Source organism: Stomoxys calcitrans, chromosome 5, assembly GCF_963082655.1.
Source record: "Stomoxys calcitrans chromosome 5, idStoCalc2.1, whole genome shotgun sequence".
Taxonomy (NCBI): Eukaryota; Metazoa; Arthropoda; class Insecta; order Diptera; family Muscidae; genus Stomoxys; species Stomoxys calcitrans.
This window is the reverse complement of record NC_081556.1, coordinates 52,705,451-52,727,583: the sequence shown is the minus strand read 5'-3', so window position 1 is coordinate 52,727,583 and position 22,133 is coordinate 52,705,451. Positions and strand designations below refer to the sequence as shown.

Below are 22,133 nucleotides of genomic sequence, written 5' to 3'. Positions count from 1 at the left end.
AGCATTTGATTTGAAAGAGAGCACAACTAAACTCTCTATTAAAGCGTGCTATACACAATAACCAAATCCTGGCACTCTTTGGTAAATAAATGCATGTAGATGTGTATGTAATTAACCACAAGAGTGCACAGGATATTGAGTATGAGACCTAGTAGATGAGTATTAGTACTGAGCATTAGTGCATGAGTGAGTGGTCAGCGGTGGATGAACCCCCATCATTTATTTACTAGGTGTTCAGGAGAACATTACAAACAGGTAAATTACCATAAATCTTATGTGGACGAAAGGGACATTTCAATTTGAATGAGCGAATGGACAACAGAACTTTGTGCTTCGTGGTTGGTTGGCCATTTGTAGCGGGAAATTTAGTGAGAGTTGAAATTTTGTTAAGTACACAACGGAAACGGAAAAATTGAAAAAGAAACAAATTACCAACGGCTAAATGGATTTGAAAGTGCTAACCCAAAACGCAATTAATAATTTTTAATGATATAACGACGAGGAAAAATAATTGGCCTGTGCATGCTGTTACATACGGTGTCGTCTTTCCAAGAAATGATGCATATTAAATGTTAAAAGAAATTTACGTCACGTCGCGTAATTATCCCCGGTGGTGGTGGTGGCATGCGTCAATCAATCAATACGTGGCCCATGTGTAATTGTTATAAAATATTAAAAAATATACAACACTCTAACAAAGTTAATTTTTGCAAATTGAGGCAAAATGCAGGCAAATCGATGCTAAGATTAAATAATTGTGAAAAATATGCGCTAAATGTAAATGAAAAGTGAATACCGAGAGTAAATTCACCGAAAATGGTTACGCGCGCCTCCAGTGTACCACAGTTGAACAATAGCAGCGGTGGCAGTAGCAGCGGCAGTTATAGAGGCTCCAATGGAAGTCGTGGCAGAGTTTCTAATGCCAAAACGCGTCGTTCCACAGGTGGTAAATCAGTTACCCCCACGGGTAGGGATCATCAACAGCACCCTGCTGCCGCCTATTTACCCCGTTCTCGCAGCCTTATCAATGGCATGAGACGAGTCAGTCCGCAAAAGTCCACAGGCGGCAGTTCTAGCTCCAGAAATACTCCGGTTTTCCTACGTTCGCGTGAAAATGAGTAAGTTCCGCCATTCATGCATATTTGCGTTTTTTTTTTGCTAAGAACTTTCAAGGGTTCCTTATAAAATGAAAACACGCACCGTAATTAATACGTATGGCAAATAGCCCTAAACCATTGTCGAGAGGAATTAATTTTTTTTTGTACTTAACAAAAGAGAACACTAAGTTATATGAATAAATGAATGTTTGGGGCATTTTCTATTTATAGCGTGGCCAACGAATTTTCCACAAACGTAGCCATGAGAAACTTATCGTCCTTTGTTTTTGTGTGGTCAATAAACTCTGCCCCCACGTAAGGGAAAAACGTCTTTCAATTTTTAAAGAACAAAACCTTGACCATCACCTCAATCAGTTACAGTCTTTAAAAGTATTACAAGTTTGGTATTACACTATTTGACATTCAACTTGGCGCTACGAAATAACACCTAAAACTGAAAATGAAATAAATCCTCAAAATTGGGAAATAATTCCCCAGTAAATGAAATAAATCCCCAAATAGAATATGAAATAACCCCCAATATTTTTTGGAGGCTTATTTCATTTTACAGATTGAAGTAGATTTTGGGAATTTGTTTAAAATACTAATTCAGTATACATAAAATTCACATTTAGATTAGATTAGATTAGACAAGTAAGGGCGTGATAAGTTCCGCCCGGCCGAATCTTATATACCCTCCACCATGGATCGCATTTGTCGAGTTCTATGCGCGGTATCTCTTTTTAGGCAAACAAAGAATATTGAATAAGAACTGTTATGCTATTGAAGCTATAGCAAGTTAAAGTCCGTTTCGGACCATAAATTAATGCCGAACATTATAGAAGTCATTGTGTAATATTTCAGTTCATTCGGGACTCTTGTAGGGACTCAAGAAGCAAAATCGAGCTATTGATCGATTCAGACCATATTAGACACGTATGTTAAAAGTCATGAGAGAAGCCGTTGTACAAAATTTTTTCCAAATCGGATGAGAATTGCGCCCTCTAGAGGCTCAAGAAGTCATGATCCCGGAACGGTTTATATGGCAGCTATATCAGGTTATGTATCGATTTGCGCCATACTTAGAACAGTTGTTGAAAGTCCTAACAAAACACCTCATGCTAAATTTCAGCCAAATCGGATGAGAATTGCGAGCTTTATTGGCTCAAGAAATCAAGATTCAAGATCGGTTTATATGACAGCTATACCCGATTATGAAACGATTTGAATTATACATAGCACAGTTGTTGGAAGTCATAACAAAACATTAAGTGCAAAATTTCAGTGAAATCGGGTAAGAATTGCGCCCTCTAGAGGCTCAAGAAGTCAAGACCCGAGTTCGGTTTATATGGCAGCTATATCAAAACAAGGACCAATTTGAACCATATTAAGCGCAGTTGTTGGGAGTGATACCAAAACATCATGTGAAAAATTTAAGTCATATCGGACGAGAATTGCGCTTTCTAGAAGCTCAAGAACCCAAGATTGGTTTATATGGCAGCTACATGGGCCGATTTGGCCCATTTACAATCCCAACCGACCTGCACTAATAAAAAGTATTTATGCAAAATTTCAAGATGCTAGCTTTACTCCTTCGAAAGGTAGCGTGCTTTCGACAGGCAGACGGACGGACATGGCTAGATCGACATAAAATGACATAACGAACAAGAATATACTTTATGGGGTCTCAGACGCATATTTCGAGGTGGTACAAACAGAATGACGACTGGCATACAAAACAAAAAATTAAAATTACTAAAATGTAGAGTAATAAATTATCACTGCTTTGCTTCACGTTTTGTTTTACTTTTATTATTATTTTTTTTATGCCTACCACCGAAGGATGGGGGTATATTCATTTTGTCATTACGTTTGCAATACATCGAAATATCCATTTCTGACCCTATAAAGTATATATATTCTTGACCACCGTAAGAACCTTAGACGATCTAGCCACAGACAGACGGACGGTCTGTTGAAATCATGCTACAGTCTTTAAAAAAAGAGATATTGAGCTAAAACTTTGCACAGCTTCTTTTTTTTTGTCCATAAGCAGGTAAAGTTCGAAGATGGGCTTTATCGGACCATATCATGATATAGCCCCCATATAGACCGATCCGCTGATTTAGGCCCATAAAAGCGACTTAATTATCCGATTTTGCTGTATTTTAAGACAGTGAGTTGTGTTAGGCCCCTCGACATCCTTCCTCAATTTGGTCCAGATCGGTTCAGATTTGGATGTAGCCGCCATATAAACCAATCTCACGATTTAAGGTCTTGGGACCATAAAAGGTGAATTTATTGTCCGATTTTGCAGAAATTTGGGGCAGTAAATTGTGTTAGGCCCATATCATCATTCTTCAATTTGGCCCAAATACAATAGGTTCAGATTTGAATATAGCTGACATATAGACCGATCTCTCGATTAAAAGTCTTGGCCCCATAAAAGGAACATTCATGATCTGATTTCGCTGAAATTAGACACAGTGACTTATGTTAGGCTTTTCGACATCCGTGTCGTATATGGTTCAGATCGGTCTATACTTAGATATGGCTACCAAAAAAGACCAATACTTTGTTCTACAAAATTGAACAATGATTTGTAGTTATTAGACCACTCAATATCCGTGTCGAATTTTGTCCATATCGGACCATATTTCGATATAGCTGCTATGGGGCATAAGGTATGCATTTTTCAGCGGATTATGACGAAAGGTGATTTACATATATACCCGAGGTGGTGGGTATCCAAAGTACGGCGCGGCCGAACTTACCACCTTTTTACTTGTTTTTATTGATTAAATTCATTTAGAATAAACTTTCGGTAGTTCAAAGATTTAACTAGATAATTCCCGAGGGGTGCAAAGTTATTTCCATTTAATATTGTATAGAACTCATTTAAAGTCAATGAGCTTTTTCCAAAACATCGTCTTCTCTCGTAAGCATATATAGGGCATACCCCTATAAAATGAAAAGTGGTTTCAGAAACTTGTAGGTTACAAATAGAACAATTACCGTTTGTATCATTTCTAAAGTCTCTGGAATTGAGGTAAAGCAGACCACCTCTGGCTCGAAAAACTAAACTTATAAATTGCTGGGAGATGCCATCTCGAAAGTATAGGGGGATATCGTACTAAAGATGTGGGTAAGGGTCGTGGTATTGTGATGCCAGAGCCCTGTTCTCATTCAAGACCATTTCACGTCCCATAAGGTCGCATAAAATACTATCGTGCATTAACACTAGATCCCGACCTCTAAGACTAAAATCAACGTCAATGCTTAGTTCAGCACCTAAATCTAGCCAGCTTTTTGTCCAGTAAACCCCGGCATCTATAGTCTCCTTAGCCAGCAGTCGGGGTAATATATCACAAGCCATTGCAAGTACCTTGCTAATATAATTAAAGTGCTGCCTGAGGGTCTCAAAAAACATGCTTGTTATGCCCGTTTCGATATGCAACATATAGTTAGGCGTATTGCTTGGTAAGTAAAGTTTTTTATGAAGAACCTGAATAGTTTCTCTACTTGCTCATAGCTAACATGTCCCCACACCTGAGAGTTGTAAAACAATATAGACTTGGTAGCAGTATTAAATATCGTCATCTTATTCGAAAAGCTAATTCTTAATTCTGGATTAAGAGCAACATGCCTATAGAGTATCAATCATCGACTGAAGTTTCGTCGGTGAGTCCCAAAGCAGTACAATATCGTTTGCATACATATGCACACTAATCTCGACCTCCCCAATGCGTACACCAGCGGATAGAACATTATGTAAATCATTTAAATGCAAAGGGAGTATTGGGCTCAGTAAACAGCCTTGACGGACTCCCTGAGTAACCTTAAAATGTGTAGATAGGGTTGAACCATCCCATACTTGACTTGTGGTGTCACAATTAATCAGACGCAGTATACTAATAATCTTTGTAGAGAGACCCAATGTGGCCAATTTATAAAACAGGGAGTTTCGAGGAACCATGTCAAAGGCAGCAGAAAAGTCAACAAAGAATGCGAACGTTTTTTTACTACTCTTCCAGTTCAAGTAAACTATGCTCGTAAGGTTAAAGATACCTGCCTGGTAATCGTTCAGAATTCGATGTTGCTCTACCCACGAATTAATTCGGTTCAAACTACACCTATCACATTTAAGTAAAGACCTGCATTGAGTTTTCAGCTTTTGAAGGGCAATAGGAAACTGCAATGTGTGTTAAGCCCTTGAGAAATGCTATCTGCTTGCAAACTAAGATGGCATGTGTTGAAAATTTTCAAATGTTTGCACGGATAAAGAACAACGTTTGGAATTTTGTTAAGACAAGACATTGCAATCCAGCGGATTGTGTGAAAATCTCTTCCTTGTTGGTAAATTCATCCTAAGATGAATCATTCTCTGAATCTCCTACAAAGATATAAACTTACTTCACATACCGAAATTCAGTCGAATCTGACAAAAATTGAAGCTTCTAGAGACTTAGAAAGTCAGATCGGGGGATGGGATTACATATCTATTTATGGACCAATAAATCCCTCTATTGTGGTAATTGCAGAGTACGAGTATAATCGTACTTTACATACAAAATACCAGCTATATCGGGCAACGATTTTTGTGATGAAGAAGTTAAATTAATCTGACAGCATCGAAGGAACGCTTTATATGGGAGCATTTGCATTTCCCAATCAGTAAAATGTGCCTGTGAGTGCATTCTTTCGACCGCTATCGGGATTTCGACAGAGGCACGGACATGGCTAGATCGACTTAAAATGGCAAGACAATCAACAATATATATCTACTTTATGGATTCGCAGATCAGTGGATAGATTAGTATAGCCCCATCCTAGATGAGTATACCCCTATCCAATTTTTTTCCTATCGCTGCCCAATGTGAATGCAAAACATTACACACACAACAAAACTTTTTTTTAAATATTTTGATTTCCAACCAGCATATCTTTTGATATGGATATCATAAAAGGTGATTTTTTAAGAGCTATAGGAACGTTTTTCAAACAAAAAAAAAAACACACACATAGGTTAGATTAGGTTGAAATTATATTACATGGGGCGGATTAATATCCGCCCCATGTCACTATGTACATACACCTAAGCCAGTGCTACTTACAAAATCCTTACTTGTTTTCCATGCCGCGCCCCTTAGTTGGTTAATGTCTGGTATTGTATCCCCACCTAAGTGTCGGTATCTGTTAGCCGCGAAAGACAGGCAATGACATAGGAAATGCTCCAACGTCTCATCATCTTCCCCGCATGTCCTACACATGCTATAACTTGCCGCATCGATTTTACATAAGTGAGCACGAGAGCTATACTGACCTTCTTCTTACTTCCTTTCAGTAATAGCCTCGCCTTCTTACGATCTGGATATTCCCATAGGATTTTCGCCGTCCTACCGGCAGTTCCACAGGGTTGCATGCGCATTCGTCGTACACGCCCTTTACTCGGACTGTGTCGACCCAAAAGGCTTCGAGTTTACCAAGTTTATTGACAGCAGTTATTTGGCCTTCACTGCTAAATCGTCTGCTTTCTCATTCCCAGTTACTCCGCTATGGCCCGGCACTCAAACGATGCGGATCGTGCAATCCTTAGAGAAAGCGTTAATCTCATTCTTACATTACAACACACATAAAATTTAGAAAAATTCATGAAATCTTTATTTGAACCGATAGTACGGTCCATATAATTAAATGTCTGAAGATTATTTCATGCAAATGTTTACCGTGACTGTGCCTCAATTCCAATTTTGGCATACTCTTTCCAAAATTTCGGCCGGTATCTCACGAATAAATGACATCTATAAGGCTGAGCTGAGAAAGGCTCAGAACAAATCCTGGGTAGAATTCTGCAGCTCCGTGGAGGATACATCTGGGGCCTCTAGGCTAAGGAAGATTCTATCCACGGTACCTATTACGGTGGTTTATATTCAGAAGTCAGAGAATATATGGACAATGTCTAGTGAGGAAACACTAGAACTAATCGTTGATACACATTTGCCGGGAAATTCTCCAACGGACAACGTGTCGCCAAAAGCGGTTGTCAATGGTATGCATTCGTCGGAGGCTTTTAGGGAAATTATGTCTGAGCTGAAAATCCTTTGGGCGAAAAGAACTTTCGACTCCCTTAAGTCGCCAGGCCCTGGTGATATATCACCGGTAGAATTACAAGCTGTGTCTGATGGACTGGTTCCTTGGCTTAGGGAGATACACTCTGCTCGTATCAGAATGTCATATATACCTGAGGGATGGAGGGGCACGAACGTCATTTTCATTCCGAAAGCAGGAAAACCCTACCACACGGAGGAGAAAGATTTTCGTCCTATTAGTCTGTCATTCTCTATGCTCAAGACTCTTGAGAGGTTGATAGAAACATATCTTAGGGCAAAGATCCCTGGAGATCGCCTGTCGCGGCAACAGCATGCATATAGTAAAGGTAAATCCACTGAAACAGCCCTTCACGACCTAGTCCGCTACATAGATGGTTCTCTCGCTGTCAAGGAATATACAATGGTAGCATTTCTTGACATTGAAGGTGCTTTCAGTAATGTAAAATCGACGTCAATAATGAAGGAAGTAGTTTCTAGGCATCAACTCTACCGAATGAAAGTATGTTAATAACATACTTACTAAAAGATGCATTACTGCAGGCGTGGGATCTATGGATCTAAAAAGATGGGTCAGCAGAGGAACACCTTAAGGAGGTGTACTGTCTCCTCTACTTTGGAATATATCAATTAATAATATTTTATTGCCTCTGGAAGAAAAAGGCGTAAAGTAACCGTGTATGTTGATGACGTGGCAATTGCGGTTAGGGGAAAGTTTCCCAGCAGAATGTGGTCTGGGTATAAATACGTCCAAGACAGGGATACTGGAATCTGTGGGTATGCCTACTGCGACATGTAAGCTAAGTTTTCAGGACCAGGCCCGAAGGACAACGAATGATAGATGGTCACAAATAAGAGGCTGTGAACATTCCAAAACTATGTTGCCTAATCTGGACATGAAGAGGTCTACTGCTTTGCTGTCATTCAATAGGACAGACGTCTCAGTCATTATGTCTGTCATGACAGATCACTGTCTAATCGGAAAACATACTGACAGAAAAAAGTTTGGCAGCAACGACTTTTGCAGAAGCTGTGAGGACATTGAAGAAGAAGATACTATAGAACACCTTCTGTGTGTGTGTGTGTCCCGCACTAGCAGTCAGAAGGAGTTCCACTTTAGGTTCTCATTTCTTTGAGAAGATGTCTGATTTAGCGGGTGTGAACATTCGCAAGTTATTGGGCTTTTTAAAGCGATCTGGATGGTTCAACGGTAGGAAGTAGAAGGCATCTTCCATCTTCTGTTCCTGTGGTATCACAATGAACGAAAACGTCTAAGTGAGTCTGATGGCAGACTGCCACTTTAAGCTAACCTAACTTAACCTTATTCTGACATAAGCTTTTATTATACCCTACACCAGAGAAGAGCTAGACCCATTGATAAGTATACCGATCAGCTCAGAATTACTTTCTGATCCGATTTAGCCATGTCCGTCCGTCCGTCTTTGAGTCCATAAATTTTGCACATGTCACTTTTTTCTCTCAAGGACAAAAGCTATTGATTTCGGTAAAAATCGGTTCAGATTTAGATACAGCTCCCATATATATGTATCGTCCGATTTGCACTCAAATGGCTGTAGTAACTACAATTTTCAACCGATCTGCAAAAAATTTGGCATCGATTGTTTTGTTATTGATTTTGGCAAGATTTCATAAAAATCGCTTCAGTTTTGGATATATTTCTTATATAAATGTTTATCGCTGGATTTGCACTTATGTGGCCGTAGTAACAACATTTTTCAAACGATCTGTTCGAAAAAGTCGGTTCAGATTTAGATATTGCTCTCTTATACATATATCTATCGAAATTATAATTGTAGGTTAGGTAAGGTCGAAAAGAGGGTGCAGATATTAATCCGTCCCATGCCACTATGAACATACACCTAAGCCAGTAAACGGCTTGTTGTGCGCTCTAAAAACTATAAAGTAACCTCTAAAAAGAAAATTTTAATTAAGAAATTCCGTGCTACTTAAAATATCTTTAATTGTTTTTAATATCACTCCCCTAAGTTGGTTTATGTCTGGTATTGTGTCTTCACCTAAGTGCCGGTATCTGTTAGACGCGAAAGCCGGGCAATGACAAAGGAAATGCTAATTGTAGGGTAACTTTACGGTATTATATAGTCGGCTCCGCCCGACTTTTGCCTTTCCTTACTGGTTATTTCTTCAAAATGCAAATTGAGAAGTATCAAATATCATCACCAACTGCCGTTATCAGACAAAATATGTCTCTCGATTTTTAATCATTTTGCTACCTTTGGCTTTCCTTTTCCATTTGCATCTTCGATCATTCAGCTCGTCTCGAAAGAGAAACAAAAAAAAATTGAAAAATTTAATGATCTCGCCCTAACAAGCAAAAAAAAATTAATTGTTTGTTTTTCTTAATCGGGAAACATTGTGATTAATCGGAATCTTGTAGCAGCGTGTAATGTTGTATTATAAAACAAACAATTAGAAGAAACGAATTTCAAAGTCAAATTCAAGGCATTCTGTATTAAATATTCATAATTTCATATATGTATATCCTCATGGGGTATGCATGTAGTAGCTATAAAAAAGTTTAAACACAATTCAAACTTTACTCATAAAACTTTTATGCTGTGGGTGGGTTCTTGGGTACCATTTTCTGTGAATACAAAACTTGGTATCTTATCTTAGGGTTAGTATTCTGTTCCATGAGGAAATCTGTCAAAATCCATATAAAAACAAGTAAAAAGGCGTTAAGTTCGGCCGGGCCGAACTTTGGATACCCACCACCTCAGATATATTTGTATACCACCTTTCATTCCGAATCTCGACCCATCTGGACCAAATTTACGAAGGAAGTCGAAGGGCTTGGCACAACTCACTGTCCCAAATTTCATCAAAATCGGATACTAAATGTGGCTCTTTTGGGCCCAATACCCTAAATCGGAGGATCGGTCTATATGGCAGCTATATCCAAATCTGGACCGATCTGAGCCAAATTGACGAAGCATATCGAAGGGCCTAACACAACTCACTGTCCCAAATATCAGCAAAATCGAATATTAAATGTGGCTTTTATGGGCCTAAGACCCTAAATCGGAGGATCGGTCTATATGGCAGCTATATCCAAATCTGGACCGATCTGGGCCAAATTGACGAAGAATGTCGAAGGGCCTAACACAACTCACTGTCCCAAGTTTTAGCAAAATCGGATAATAAATGTGGCTTTTATGGGCCTAAGACCCTAAATCGGCGGATCGGTCTATATGGGTGCTATATCAAGATATAGTCCGATTTAGCCCTTCTTCGAACTTAACCTGCTTATGGACAAAAAAAGAATCTGTGCAAAGTTTCAGCTCAATATCTCTATTTTTGAAGACAGTAGCGTGATTTCAACAGACAGACAGACGGACATGGCTAGATCGTCTTAGATTTTTACGCTGATCAAGAATATATATACTTTATAGGGTCGGAAATGGATATTTCGATGTGTTGCAAACGGAATGACAAAATGAATATACCACCATCCTTCGGTGGTGGGTATAAAAACGAATAAGCTAAAAACATGTCAAATATATAGTGCTTATTGACATTTGTCTTAAATCGTTGGATGTCAAAGTTGGTGGGAAAAACATTAGCCGGAAGTCGATTCCACATACGAACGGTTCGGGCGAAATAAGAATTCTCTCTATAATGATTGTGCGGTCCGCTGGCCAATCAATTACAAACGGGTGTGAGTTCCTGGAATGTCTAGTATCCTAGACATACACCCTTATATCAGGAATAAGAAGACTAATATCAGACGAACACACACCATGAAAGTACCGATAGAACAGCGCCAAACAACCCACATTGCGACGATTATGAAGGGACGCAAAAGAGTTGGATACCCCACTGTCCCCAATCAACGCCATCGCTCTCCTCTGAACACGGTCCAGTAGTTCCAGGGATGATTTTGAAGCTCCAGCCCATACATGTGAGTTGTACTCCATTTTCGGCCTTATGAAAGTGGTGTAGATGTTAAAAAGATCAGTCGGAGTGAAGTAATTCTTACACCGTTTAAGGAAGCCTAAACACTTAAATGCTTCTTTCGACACTTCAAATACATGCTAAGCCCAACGGACATCACCTTGTATTTTCATGCCCAGAACATCAAGAGCTTCTGATTGCTCAACATTTACACCGTTGATAGACAAAGATGAGCGTAATGGATTAGCGAATTGTTTGTGTGGCAAAAATCTACTCCATTCATTCGACCCTACTCAGAAATGGCCAGCAAATCCTGGCAGAGTGTATCGTCCATAATCCGTCTATTGTCCTCAATCACTCGAAGACTCGGCCTATGGTCGAATGATTGAGCGACTCCAACGCTCCGACAGAAGTGCCATGAGTCGTCCATAGAGCGATTTCTGAGGAACCCATACTGATGGTCGCTACGAAGGCCATTAGACTCTAAATACCTCATAAGACGGTGATTAACCATGCTTTCCATGACCTTGGAGAGAGCGGCGCATATCGCAATTGGCCGATAATTCGCAGGGTTGTTTGTCCCACTCTTCTAGGGTATTCCAACGCGCAGGGAAGACACCCGCACGGTGGGCAAGGTTGAAAAGGTTGCGTAATGGACGAGCGAGCGTCGAAGAACACTTGCGTAAGACAAGTGTTGATATGCCATCCGGGGCCGGGGATTTTTTACGTCTAGATTTTCAAGAACCCTTTTAACTTCACGAGTTGGAAAAAATATTTGGGGCATGACGCCAGATACATTTTCGATTGAGGAAAGTGGTTGATTGCTATCCGGCAAATATATCAGCCTATAGGTTAGCCTTATCAACCGGGTCAGTAAACTTTTGATCGTCCTTAACAAGAGTAGAAATAAATGAAGAACTACCCTTTACTCTTTTTACGAACGACCAAAAGCTCTTAGTTCCTCGTGTAGAAGCAAGAACCTTAGTACGCAGACGCTGTTCATAAAGAAATTTTTCGCGCCTAAGCACATTGGCCTACGAAGATCTTGTCTGTCAGTATTGGCATTTTTATCCAAACGCCAATTCCTGAATGCCACCTCTTTCGATCTGACAGCATCTCTGCATGTCTGGTTAAAGCAAATCTTACGAAAATTCAGCGAAATTGACCGATACGGCTCTTATGTCTTCGAGGCGTTAAGTCAGGAAACGGGTCTACGCAGGAGCTATATTTAAATCTGGCCTATTTGAACCATTCAAGAACTTAACTTGGGCAAAATTAGATTCTATCCCAAATTTCAGCACAATATCTCAATTTTTACACCCTCCACTATAGGAGGGGTTTACTAACAACGTCATTCTGTTTGTAACATCTCGAAATATTGATCTAAGATCCTAAAAAGTTGATATATACTTCTTTGTCTGAGGAAAGCACGCTACACCTCAAAACTGTAAACTGGCCCTTCGTAATTACACAAAAATACTTCTTATTGATGTAGACAGGTTGGGATTGTAAATTCAACCAAATTGGTCTATGATAATATATAGCTCCCATTTATATCGATTTCGACACTTCGCTTCTTCAGCACCCATATGATGCAATCATTATCCGATATGGCTGCAAATTCGTTCCGCTATGACGTTCAACATCCATGACACGTACACTAAAAAAATATTTGTCCTAATTTTAAGATTCGTGCCAAAGATTATTAAATTTAAAGATGGCGGATTATCCATCTTTTTAGGGTGGCATTTCCTATGGAACGGATGGTCGCGTCCGTTAGTAAATAGGAAATAAAATTTATAGACAGCATCTTTGTTTAAAATTTTAGGTTCTTTAGCTCGTTTTCATTGGTAAAATGCTACGAACAAGGAAAAATCTTAAATTTTCGGTCAACTTTTTTATATCCAGGATGGGGGTATACGAATCTAGTCATTCCGTTTGTAACACCTCGAAATATTGATCTAGGAACCAATTCTCGAAATTTCGATTCAAACTAGCCATGTCCGTTTGACCGTCCGTCTGTCGAAATCACGATAACGCGTAGAGCTAGCCACTTGAAAATTTGCACACATACTCTATATTGATGTAGGTCATTGGAGTTTGCAAATGGGCCATATCGCTTCAGATTTGGATATAGCTGCCATCTTCCATCGCTGCCATCGCCGATCTTCCGATTTGAGTTCTTACGACCATGTAAGCCACAATTTTTGTCCGATTTGGCTGAAATGTTGCACATAGTGTTCTGTTATGACTTCCAACAACTGTGCTAAGTACGGTCTAAATCGGTCAAGAACCTGATGTAGCTTTCATATAAACCGATCTACTGATTTCACTTCTTGAGTCGTTACAAGCCGCAATTTTGTCTCTGATTTGGTTGAAATATTGCACATAGTGTTCTTTTATGACTTTCAATAACTGTGCCAAGTACGGTCGGAATCGGTCTATAACCTGATATAGCTCCCATATAAACCGATCTCCCGATTTGACTTCTTGAGCCGTTGGAAGCCTAAATTTTCATCCGATTTGGCTGAAATTTTGCACAAAGTATTCTGTTATGACTCCCAATGGCGGAGACAAGTACGGTCGAGATTGGTCTATAACCTGACATAGCTCCCATATATACCAATAACCTGATATAGATGCCATATAAACCTGATTTGGCTTCCTGAACCCCTGGAAGCCGCAATTTTCATCCGATTTGGCTGAAATTTTGCATATGGTGTTTTATTTTGACTTCCAATAACTATGCCAAGTACGGTTCAAATCTGTGTATAACCTGATATAGATGCCATATAAACCACTCTCCCGATTTGACTTCTTGACCCCCGGAAGCCGCAATTTTCCTTCCCAAGATCCCAAGATTCGGCCCTGCCAAACTAAGCACGCTTTTACTTGTTTTTGTGTACGGTTCAAATCGTCTATAATCTGACCTCCCGATTTGAATTCTTGAGTCCGTCCCCAGACGCAAGTTGTTACCCAGATTTGGCTAACATTTTGCACCTAATCTTTTGTTATGACTTTCAACATCTATGACATGATCTGCACCATATATATTTCAGTAAAACGAATCTTTCTGAAACGTGTTAAAAAGCTGAATTTTTAAATTATTTATGTAAGCCATGCCAGCAGCCCTCAATAATTACTTACCTGTATAATGTACAAAATAGACCTGTAGGAGCATAAGAGCACATATGTGTGAAATTTCAACTTCTAAGTTTGGGGTTGCATACAATTTCTTACAGATGGTTAAAGGAAACTCACCATACAAATATTTTAACTACTCAATCATAAGTTGACCGCTTTGCTAACACACCAAGTCATTAAATTAAAAAAAGGAAAGTAAACAATTTGTATTTAAGGACGTATTTCCCTGGAAAATGGTGGCCATTAAGCAATTACTGTGGAAACGCATTGCTAATCATATTGTAACTGCTTGGCCAGTGCTCAATAGTGGCTACTAAGGACTCTAGCCCTGCAATCGACTAAAAGTCAACACGTTCCAAAAATAAGTGTCCTATACTAAAAACAAAGTTTGTTGAACAAATCTATTGCTCAATGAATCAAGGAATTGACAGGTTTTATTTTTGTCTACCGCACTGCTATTCAAAATATTTAATTTAATGTGGTACACACGCAAAAAGCCAAGTAAATTCGAAAGTCAAAAAAAAAATCCATTCAAGGAAGAGTTTTAATTGTCATACTAAATACTTATATATGTATATCGAGGAGACATTATTTATACTAATCATCGTACACTAAGAAAAATCGTTATCGTAATCAGTGCTGCCACGTCTTTTTCGTGAAAAAATCGTCCAAATTGAGTAAAAAAATCGTCAAAATCGTAAATTTTTTTCCTCAACTAAACAAATAATCGAATAATTTTCCGCAAGCTCAATTGAAGAAATTTCTCATTTATTGGAACAGTGCAAAATAACGGTTGCCAGTTTCACTTCAGAATGGTTAACACCAAAAATCACATATGTGTCAACATATAGGTATGAAATAGGTTTGAGCTGCTTATCGAATATATTTTAAGTTGCAATCTGGCGATTTGTAATAAAGGAAATAAACCAATCTTTATTACCAGAGAATATCAGCTGAAGGATATGTGACTGGGAAGTGTTGGATGACCACAGCTTCTTTAATCATCGTTAAATTAGTTTCAGCCTTTGGAGAAAATACTTCAGAAGTGGTTCCATGGCTAAACAGAAGAAAGGTGGATTGGGATAAATAGCGACACACTTTCACACGACTAGCTCCTCCAGACCATAAAAGGAAGTGGAAACTGCAGGGGATATAGACATAATGATAATGGTCAATTGGACCACAAATGCTCTGAACGACTATCTTGCATCAGCATTTCCTACAGCAAAACCAAGATGCAAACAACGAGCGCCATGGTTTGCCTACGGTAGGGTTGCAGAGGGCTCTTTAGCAAATCGAAAGTCACAAGGGCATCACACATCTATAAGGCTGAGCTAGGAATATACAAGGGTCAGCTAAAAATGGTTCAGAACAAATCTTAGCTTGAATTCTGCGGCTCCATGGAGGATACATCTGAGGCCTTTATGCTAAGGAAAATCCTATCCTCGGAACCTATTACGGTGGGATATATTCAGAAGTTAGAGAATGTCAATGCCTAGTGAGGAAACACTAGAACTTCTCGACGATACACATTTCCTAGGAATCTCCAGTAGAGATTTTCACTGATATGCATTGTTGGAGGTTGTTGGAGAAATTTTGTCCGAGTCGAAAATCCTTTGGGCGATAGAAAGTTTCAACTCTTTTAAGTCGCCAAGCCCTGATGATGTATCACCGGTTGAATAGCAGACATAATGGCTCCTTGGCTTAGGGGATGGAGGGACACATAGGTTATTTTTATACCCTACACCACTACTGTGGTACAGGGTATTATAACTTAGTGAATAAGTTTGTAACAGCCAAAAGGATGAGAGATATTCCCATTGATAAGTATACCGATCGACTCAGAATAACTTTCTGATTCGATTTAGCTATGTCCGTCTGTCTGTCCATGTTAATTTGTGTACAAAGTACAGATCGTAGTTTTCATCCGATCGTCTTAAAATTTGGTACAGGCTTGTTTTTCGGCCTAGAGACGAAACCTATTGAAATTGGAAAAAAATCGGTTCAGATCTGAATATAGCTCCCATATATATGTTCGTCCGATTTTCAGTAATAATGCAATAAAATGGTCATTTGTTAACCGATTCTCTCGAAATTTGGCAGGAAGGATTGTTTACGACTCTCGACATTATTGGCGAATTTTATGGAAATCGGTTCAGATTTAGATATAGCTCTCATATATATATATATATATCGCCCGATTTTCATCGCAAGCACATTTATTGACTAATTTTGCCCAAAATAATGCACAACGCTTTCCTCGACGACTACCACAATATAAATAGAGTGTGGTCAAAATCGGTTCAGATTTAGATATAGCTCACATATATATGTTCGTCCGATTTTCAGTTATAATGCAATAAAACGGTCATTTTTAAACCGATTTTCTCTAAATTTGGCAGGAGGGATTTTCTCTTGACTTTGAACATTACTGGTGAATTTTATGGATGGATCGGTTCAGATTTAGATATAGCTTTCACATATATATATCGCCTAATTTTAATTTCTAGAGTCACAGCGAGCGCATTTATTGACCCATCTGCCAAAATTTTGCAAAACGCTTTCCACGACGACTGCCACAGTATCTGAGGAGTTTGCTGGAAATCGGTTCAGATTTAGGTATAGCTCTCATATATGTGTTCGTCCGATTTTGAGAAATATTGCAAAAAAGTGCTCATTTGTTAACCAATTCTGTCGAAATTTTGCAGGAAGGATTTTGTTATGACTCTCAAAATAAGTGGTGAATTTTATAGAAATCGGCCCAGATTTAGATATAGCTGTCATATATGTATATGGCCAGATTTTCACCCCAAGAGCCACTGCAAGCGCATTGTTTGACCAATCTTGCTAAAGTTTTGCACAACGCTTTCCTCGACGACTACTACATTATCTGAAAAGTTTTTCACGAAATCGGTTCAGAAGTAGATATAGCTCACATATATATGTTCGTCAGATTTTGGGTAATTTGCCATAATGTTGTCATCTGTCAACTGTAGTTTTTACTGTTTGAACATAGTTGCTCGCCGAGGTGCATCAAAATTGGTTCAGAATTGGATATTGGACCCACATTGTATTTACAGGGTAGGTGTAGGGTATTATACAGTCGGCACCGCCCGAATTTTGCCTTTCCTTACTGGTTATTCCAAAATCAGGAAAACCATACCACACGAACGCGAAAGATTTCGTTCTATTGGTCTGTCAATTCTTTATGCTGACGACTCTAGAGAGGTTGATAGAAACATATTTTAGAGAAAGTTTCACTGAATATTTGAGAGGCTCAAAAAGTCAAACTGGGAGATCGGTTTATATGGCAGCTATATCAGGTTGGAAATTGCAAATTTGCCCATGAACATTCCATTAAGGAACTGGGGCAAACTTCTCACAAACCAATGAGTGCTGTCCGATTCAATTTTAAGCTCATGGTATCAGGTTATGTACTGATTTAGACTATACTTGGTACAGTTGTTGGAAGTCATACTAAAACGACATATGCAAAATTTCAACCATATTGGATAAGAATTGCGGCCTCTAGAAGCCCAAGAAGTCTAATCGGGAGATCGGTTTATATGGCGGCTATATTAGGATATGGACTAATGGAGACCATACTTGATACAGTTGTTGAAAGTAAAAATAAAACTTTTCATGCACAATTTCGGCCAAATCGGATAAGAATTACGCCCTCTAGAAGCTCAAGAAGTCAAGACCCATGATCAGCTTATATAGCAGCTATATCAAGTTATAGACTGACTTGAACCATTCTTAGCGCAGTTGTTGGAAGTCATAACGAAACACGTCATGCAAAATTTCAGACAAATTGGATAGGAACGGCGCTCTCTAGAGGCTTAAGAAGTGTAATCGGGAGATTGGTTTTTATGGCGGCTAAGATAGGTTAGGTTGAAAAGAGGGTGCAGATATTAATCCGCCCCACGCCACTATGGACATACACCTAAGCCAGTAATCGGCTTGTTGTGCTCTCTAAAAACTATTAAGTAACCTCTAAAAAGAAAATTTTAAGTGAGGAATTCCGTGCTACTTACAATGTCCTAAATTGTATTCAATACCACTCCCCTAAGTTGGTTCATGTCTGGTATTGTGTCCCCACCTAAGTGCCGGTATCTGTTGGACGCGAAAGCAGCGCAATGACAAAGGAAATGCTCCAACGTCTCAACATCTTCCTCGCATGCACTACACATGATATCACTTGCCGCGGCGATTTTACATAAGTGAGCTCCAAGTTCTATGTGTCCCGTTATGATACCAATAGCTATACTGACCTCCTTCTTTTTTCCTTTCAGTAATTGCATCGTCTTCTCACGATCTGGATCCCCCCTCTCATAGGATTTTCGCCGTCCTACCGACCGTTTCGCTTTTCCACAATGTTGCATGCGCATTCGTCGCCCACTCCCTTAACTCGGACTGCGTCGACCTGAAAAGATTTGGGTTAACCAAGTTTATTGACGGCAGTCCCCTGGCCTTCACCGCCAAATCGTCTACCCTTTCATTTCCCCTTACGTTATGGCCTGGCACCCAAACGATGCGGATTTTGCCATCCTCAGAGAAGGCGTTAATATCCTTCTTACATTGCAAGACTATTCGTGAACTTACCGTCCTGATTGTTATTGCCCTTATGGCAATTTTTCTGTTGATAAAGATGTTCACACTCGACTTCCTCGCGTTAGCACCACACCACTTCACGCATTCCGTAATGGCCCGGATCTCCGCCTGCAGGACCGTATTATGGTAAGGCAGTCTAAACCAGATCTCAGTACCTGGGTTCTCAATGTAAACCCCCTGGCCCACTCTGTCCTCTAGCTTTGATCTATCCGTGTAACATGATTTTCCAGATGGCAATACTAGGGTTCCGTCAATCCAAGACTGTACCGATGGCAGCAGTGCCTCGCACTCGACTTCAAGGTTAATCTCAGGTATCCGATCGGAAACCTCTTCCCTTCCTTCCAGGTTTCCTATCGTCGCCTCGATTATAACGCGATGGTATGAGCCGCTCCCATCCTCAATTCATTCTCCCATTGTCTCATAGCCGCAGTGGCTGCCTCACACTTTATCTGTATGTCAATGGGTCGGATATCTAGAATAGTCTCCAGTGCTCTAGTGGGCGTGATCCTCATCGCTCCGTCTAAGCCAAGACAACATGTTCTTTGAACCTGTAGTATGGTCCTTATGTTGCACTTTTTCTCCATAGCAGTTCACCAAACTACTGAGGCGTAAGTAAGTATTGGTCTAATCACGCTCCTGTAGAGTCGGTGGACTATCCTCGAATTCAGGCCCCATTTCGAGCCTATGGCCCGTCTACATAGTGCCCAACATCTGTGAGCCTTCTCAGTACGCTCCTGAATGTGACATTTCCAATTCAGTTTCCTGTCAAAGATCACACCTAAGTATTTGACTTTGTTAGATATCGAAATCGTTTCGTTGAGGAAACGTGGTGCGTTTAATTGGCCCACCTTCGTCTTCCTCGTGAACAGGCATATTTCAGTCTTCTCTTGGTTAACATTGAGACCTCTGGGTCTTGCCCCTTAGAAGTATTATAACATCGTCTGCGTAACATACGGGTTCAAATCCCTCCGCAGTCAGCATCCGTAATAGGTCATTTATGGTGGTCACCCATAGAAGCGGCAATAAAGTGTCCCCCTGTGGCGTGCCCTGTCCCACTTTCGAGGCGCCAGATAGTCTGCCTCTTTCTGCAGTAACGCCGGAAATATTCCATCAGGTCCGGTTGACTTAAATGGTTTGAAGCTCCTCAAGGATTCCGTCACCATAAATTCCGTAATTACAAACCTTCGATCAACGTCATTATTTCAAGATTCCGGTGTCTCCGTTAGTCCCTTCGTATCCTGTGCAAAATGGGTTTTCATCAAAAGCCTCAACATGTCCTCCTTTGTCTCTGGTCTCACTTCCATGTCGTCTACTAAAGCTTCAGTTTGGACATGGGTTTTTGAGAGATACTTTTTTATCTTGGCGGCGTCATTAACGCTTGTTCGGCCTGTTCGCATAAAAGCTTCCAGGAGGCACGTTTTGCCGCTCTGGCGGCTATATCAGGTTATGAACTAACTTAGACCATACTTAGCATAGTTGTTGGGAGGGATACCAAAACACTACGTGCAAAATTTCAGACAAATCGGATAAGAATTGGGCCAACCGATTTAGGCCATACTTAGCACAGCTTTTGGAAGTGATACCATAACACTACGTTCAAAATTTCAGCCAAATCAGATAAGAATTGCGCCCTCTAGAAGCTCAAGAAGTCAAGAAGTCAAGACCCAAGATCGGTTTATAAGGCAGCTATATCAAAACATAGACCGATATGGCCCATTTACAATCCCAACTGACCTAGACTAATAAAAAGTATTTGTGCAAAGTTTCAAGCGCCTAGCTTTACTCCTTCGAAAGTTAGCGTCCTTTCGACAGACGGACGGACATGGCTAGATCGACTTAAAATGACGATCAAGAATATATTGGGTTGCCCAAAAAGTAATTGCGGATTTTTTAAAAGAAAGTAAATGCATTTTTAATAAAACTTAGAATGAACTTTAATCAAATATACTTTTTTTTACACTTTTTTTTAAAGCAATCTTAAAGTAACAGCTGATAACTGACAGAAGAAAGAATGCAATTACAGAGTCACAAGCTGTGAAAAAATTTGTCAACGCCGACTATATGAAAAATCCGCATTACTTTATGGGTAACCCAATATATACTTGATGGCGTCTTAGACGCATATTTCAAGGTGTTGTGGAGGCTATAAAAAACGCATAAAATTAATAAAAATGCATGAAATCTTTATTTGAATCGATAGTACGGTCCATATGGAGAAAAGAAATTTGACAATTTTGAGGTAACATTGTCCTCCAAACAAGGTGACAGAGTATATTGTTAATCTTCGTAAAAATCCCATCCAAATGAAGATATTGAGTTGAACATTTTAACAAATATTTCCTGCTTGTTTACATCAAACGAGTCCTGCGTAAATACGCAGTTTAAACTAAGGTTAAACATATGTACATAAAATACAAAGGTATCATGCATATAACAAAGCAAAAATACATTATTAAAACAAATAGAACTACATTGACAGGTTTGGTGATAGAAGATAACCAATAATTGCTTAAAGTACATAGTATTAATCACCACTTAAAGGTCACTTTCCATACTATAATTTTAAGAGGTGGAAACATACGCATCATTTCATGTCGACCATTCGAATTAGACGCTAGTCACGTCATAAAATTACCACATTAGCTGTAATTTAATGTAGAACGACAGTACAGATGTTGAAATTAAAAACATTTGATAGGTAAAGCCTAGTACTTCGAGTTTTCGCTCGAACAGTTGTCAAAACGCACTATAAAAAAACTTTTGTGAAATGACTACGAAATTTTTTCAAATAAGCAGTATTAAGTTCTTTTTACATAATGATTTCAACATGTTGCTAGCAATACTGTCAAATTTCGTAGATTTTAAATATACATGTCATAAAATGCAGCGAACAAAATAAATCATCTGTTTACGAAAATTATTGGTTTAAAATTTTTAAGAAATGTTGTCTTTTATTTTGTGTAGAGATATGAAAGACACTACACCTGACCAGAAGTCTATGTGACTCCCCAATCCCTACGAATTTAATAAAAACCTCTGCTCCAGTGCCCTCATTCATATTGGACCAATGCGTTTATATAGAGGGACCAGAGAAGTTCGGAGCGCCACCAGCTTCCTCTCCGAGAAGACAAACTCCAAGTCGCCATCTACGAAAGATCATTTTGGCAACGCCAATGCCATGTAATCACTCCACGAAGCCATCGGCCTATCGCAGAACAAACGAATGCCCGAAATCCGA

General features: G+C 39.4%; 1 protein-coding gene across 3 annotated transcripts in view; it reads left to right on the top strand.

The window, feature by feature from the left end:
- The first annotated feature begins 352 nt into the window (after window positions 1–352).
- Window positions 353–22,133, top strand: part of LOC106091628 (kinesin-like protein KIF12) — an 82,395-nt gene continuing 60,614 nt past the window's right edge. For 2 of the 3 annotated variants that reach the window (XM_013258208.2, XM_013258207.2), the window contains exon 1: window positions 356–1,118. In XM_013258208.2, coding sequence (XP_013113662.1) covers window positions 817–1,118 — 302 coding nt within the window. In that variant the 5' untranslated portion in view covers window positions 356–816. Of the gene's footprint in view, window positions 1,119–22,133 lie in introns of all 3 variants that reach the window. The other variant, XM_013258209.2, reaches the window with a different exon arrangement.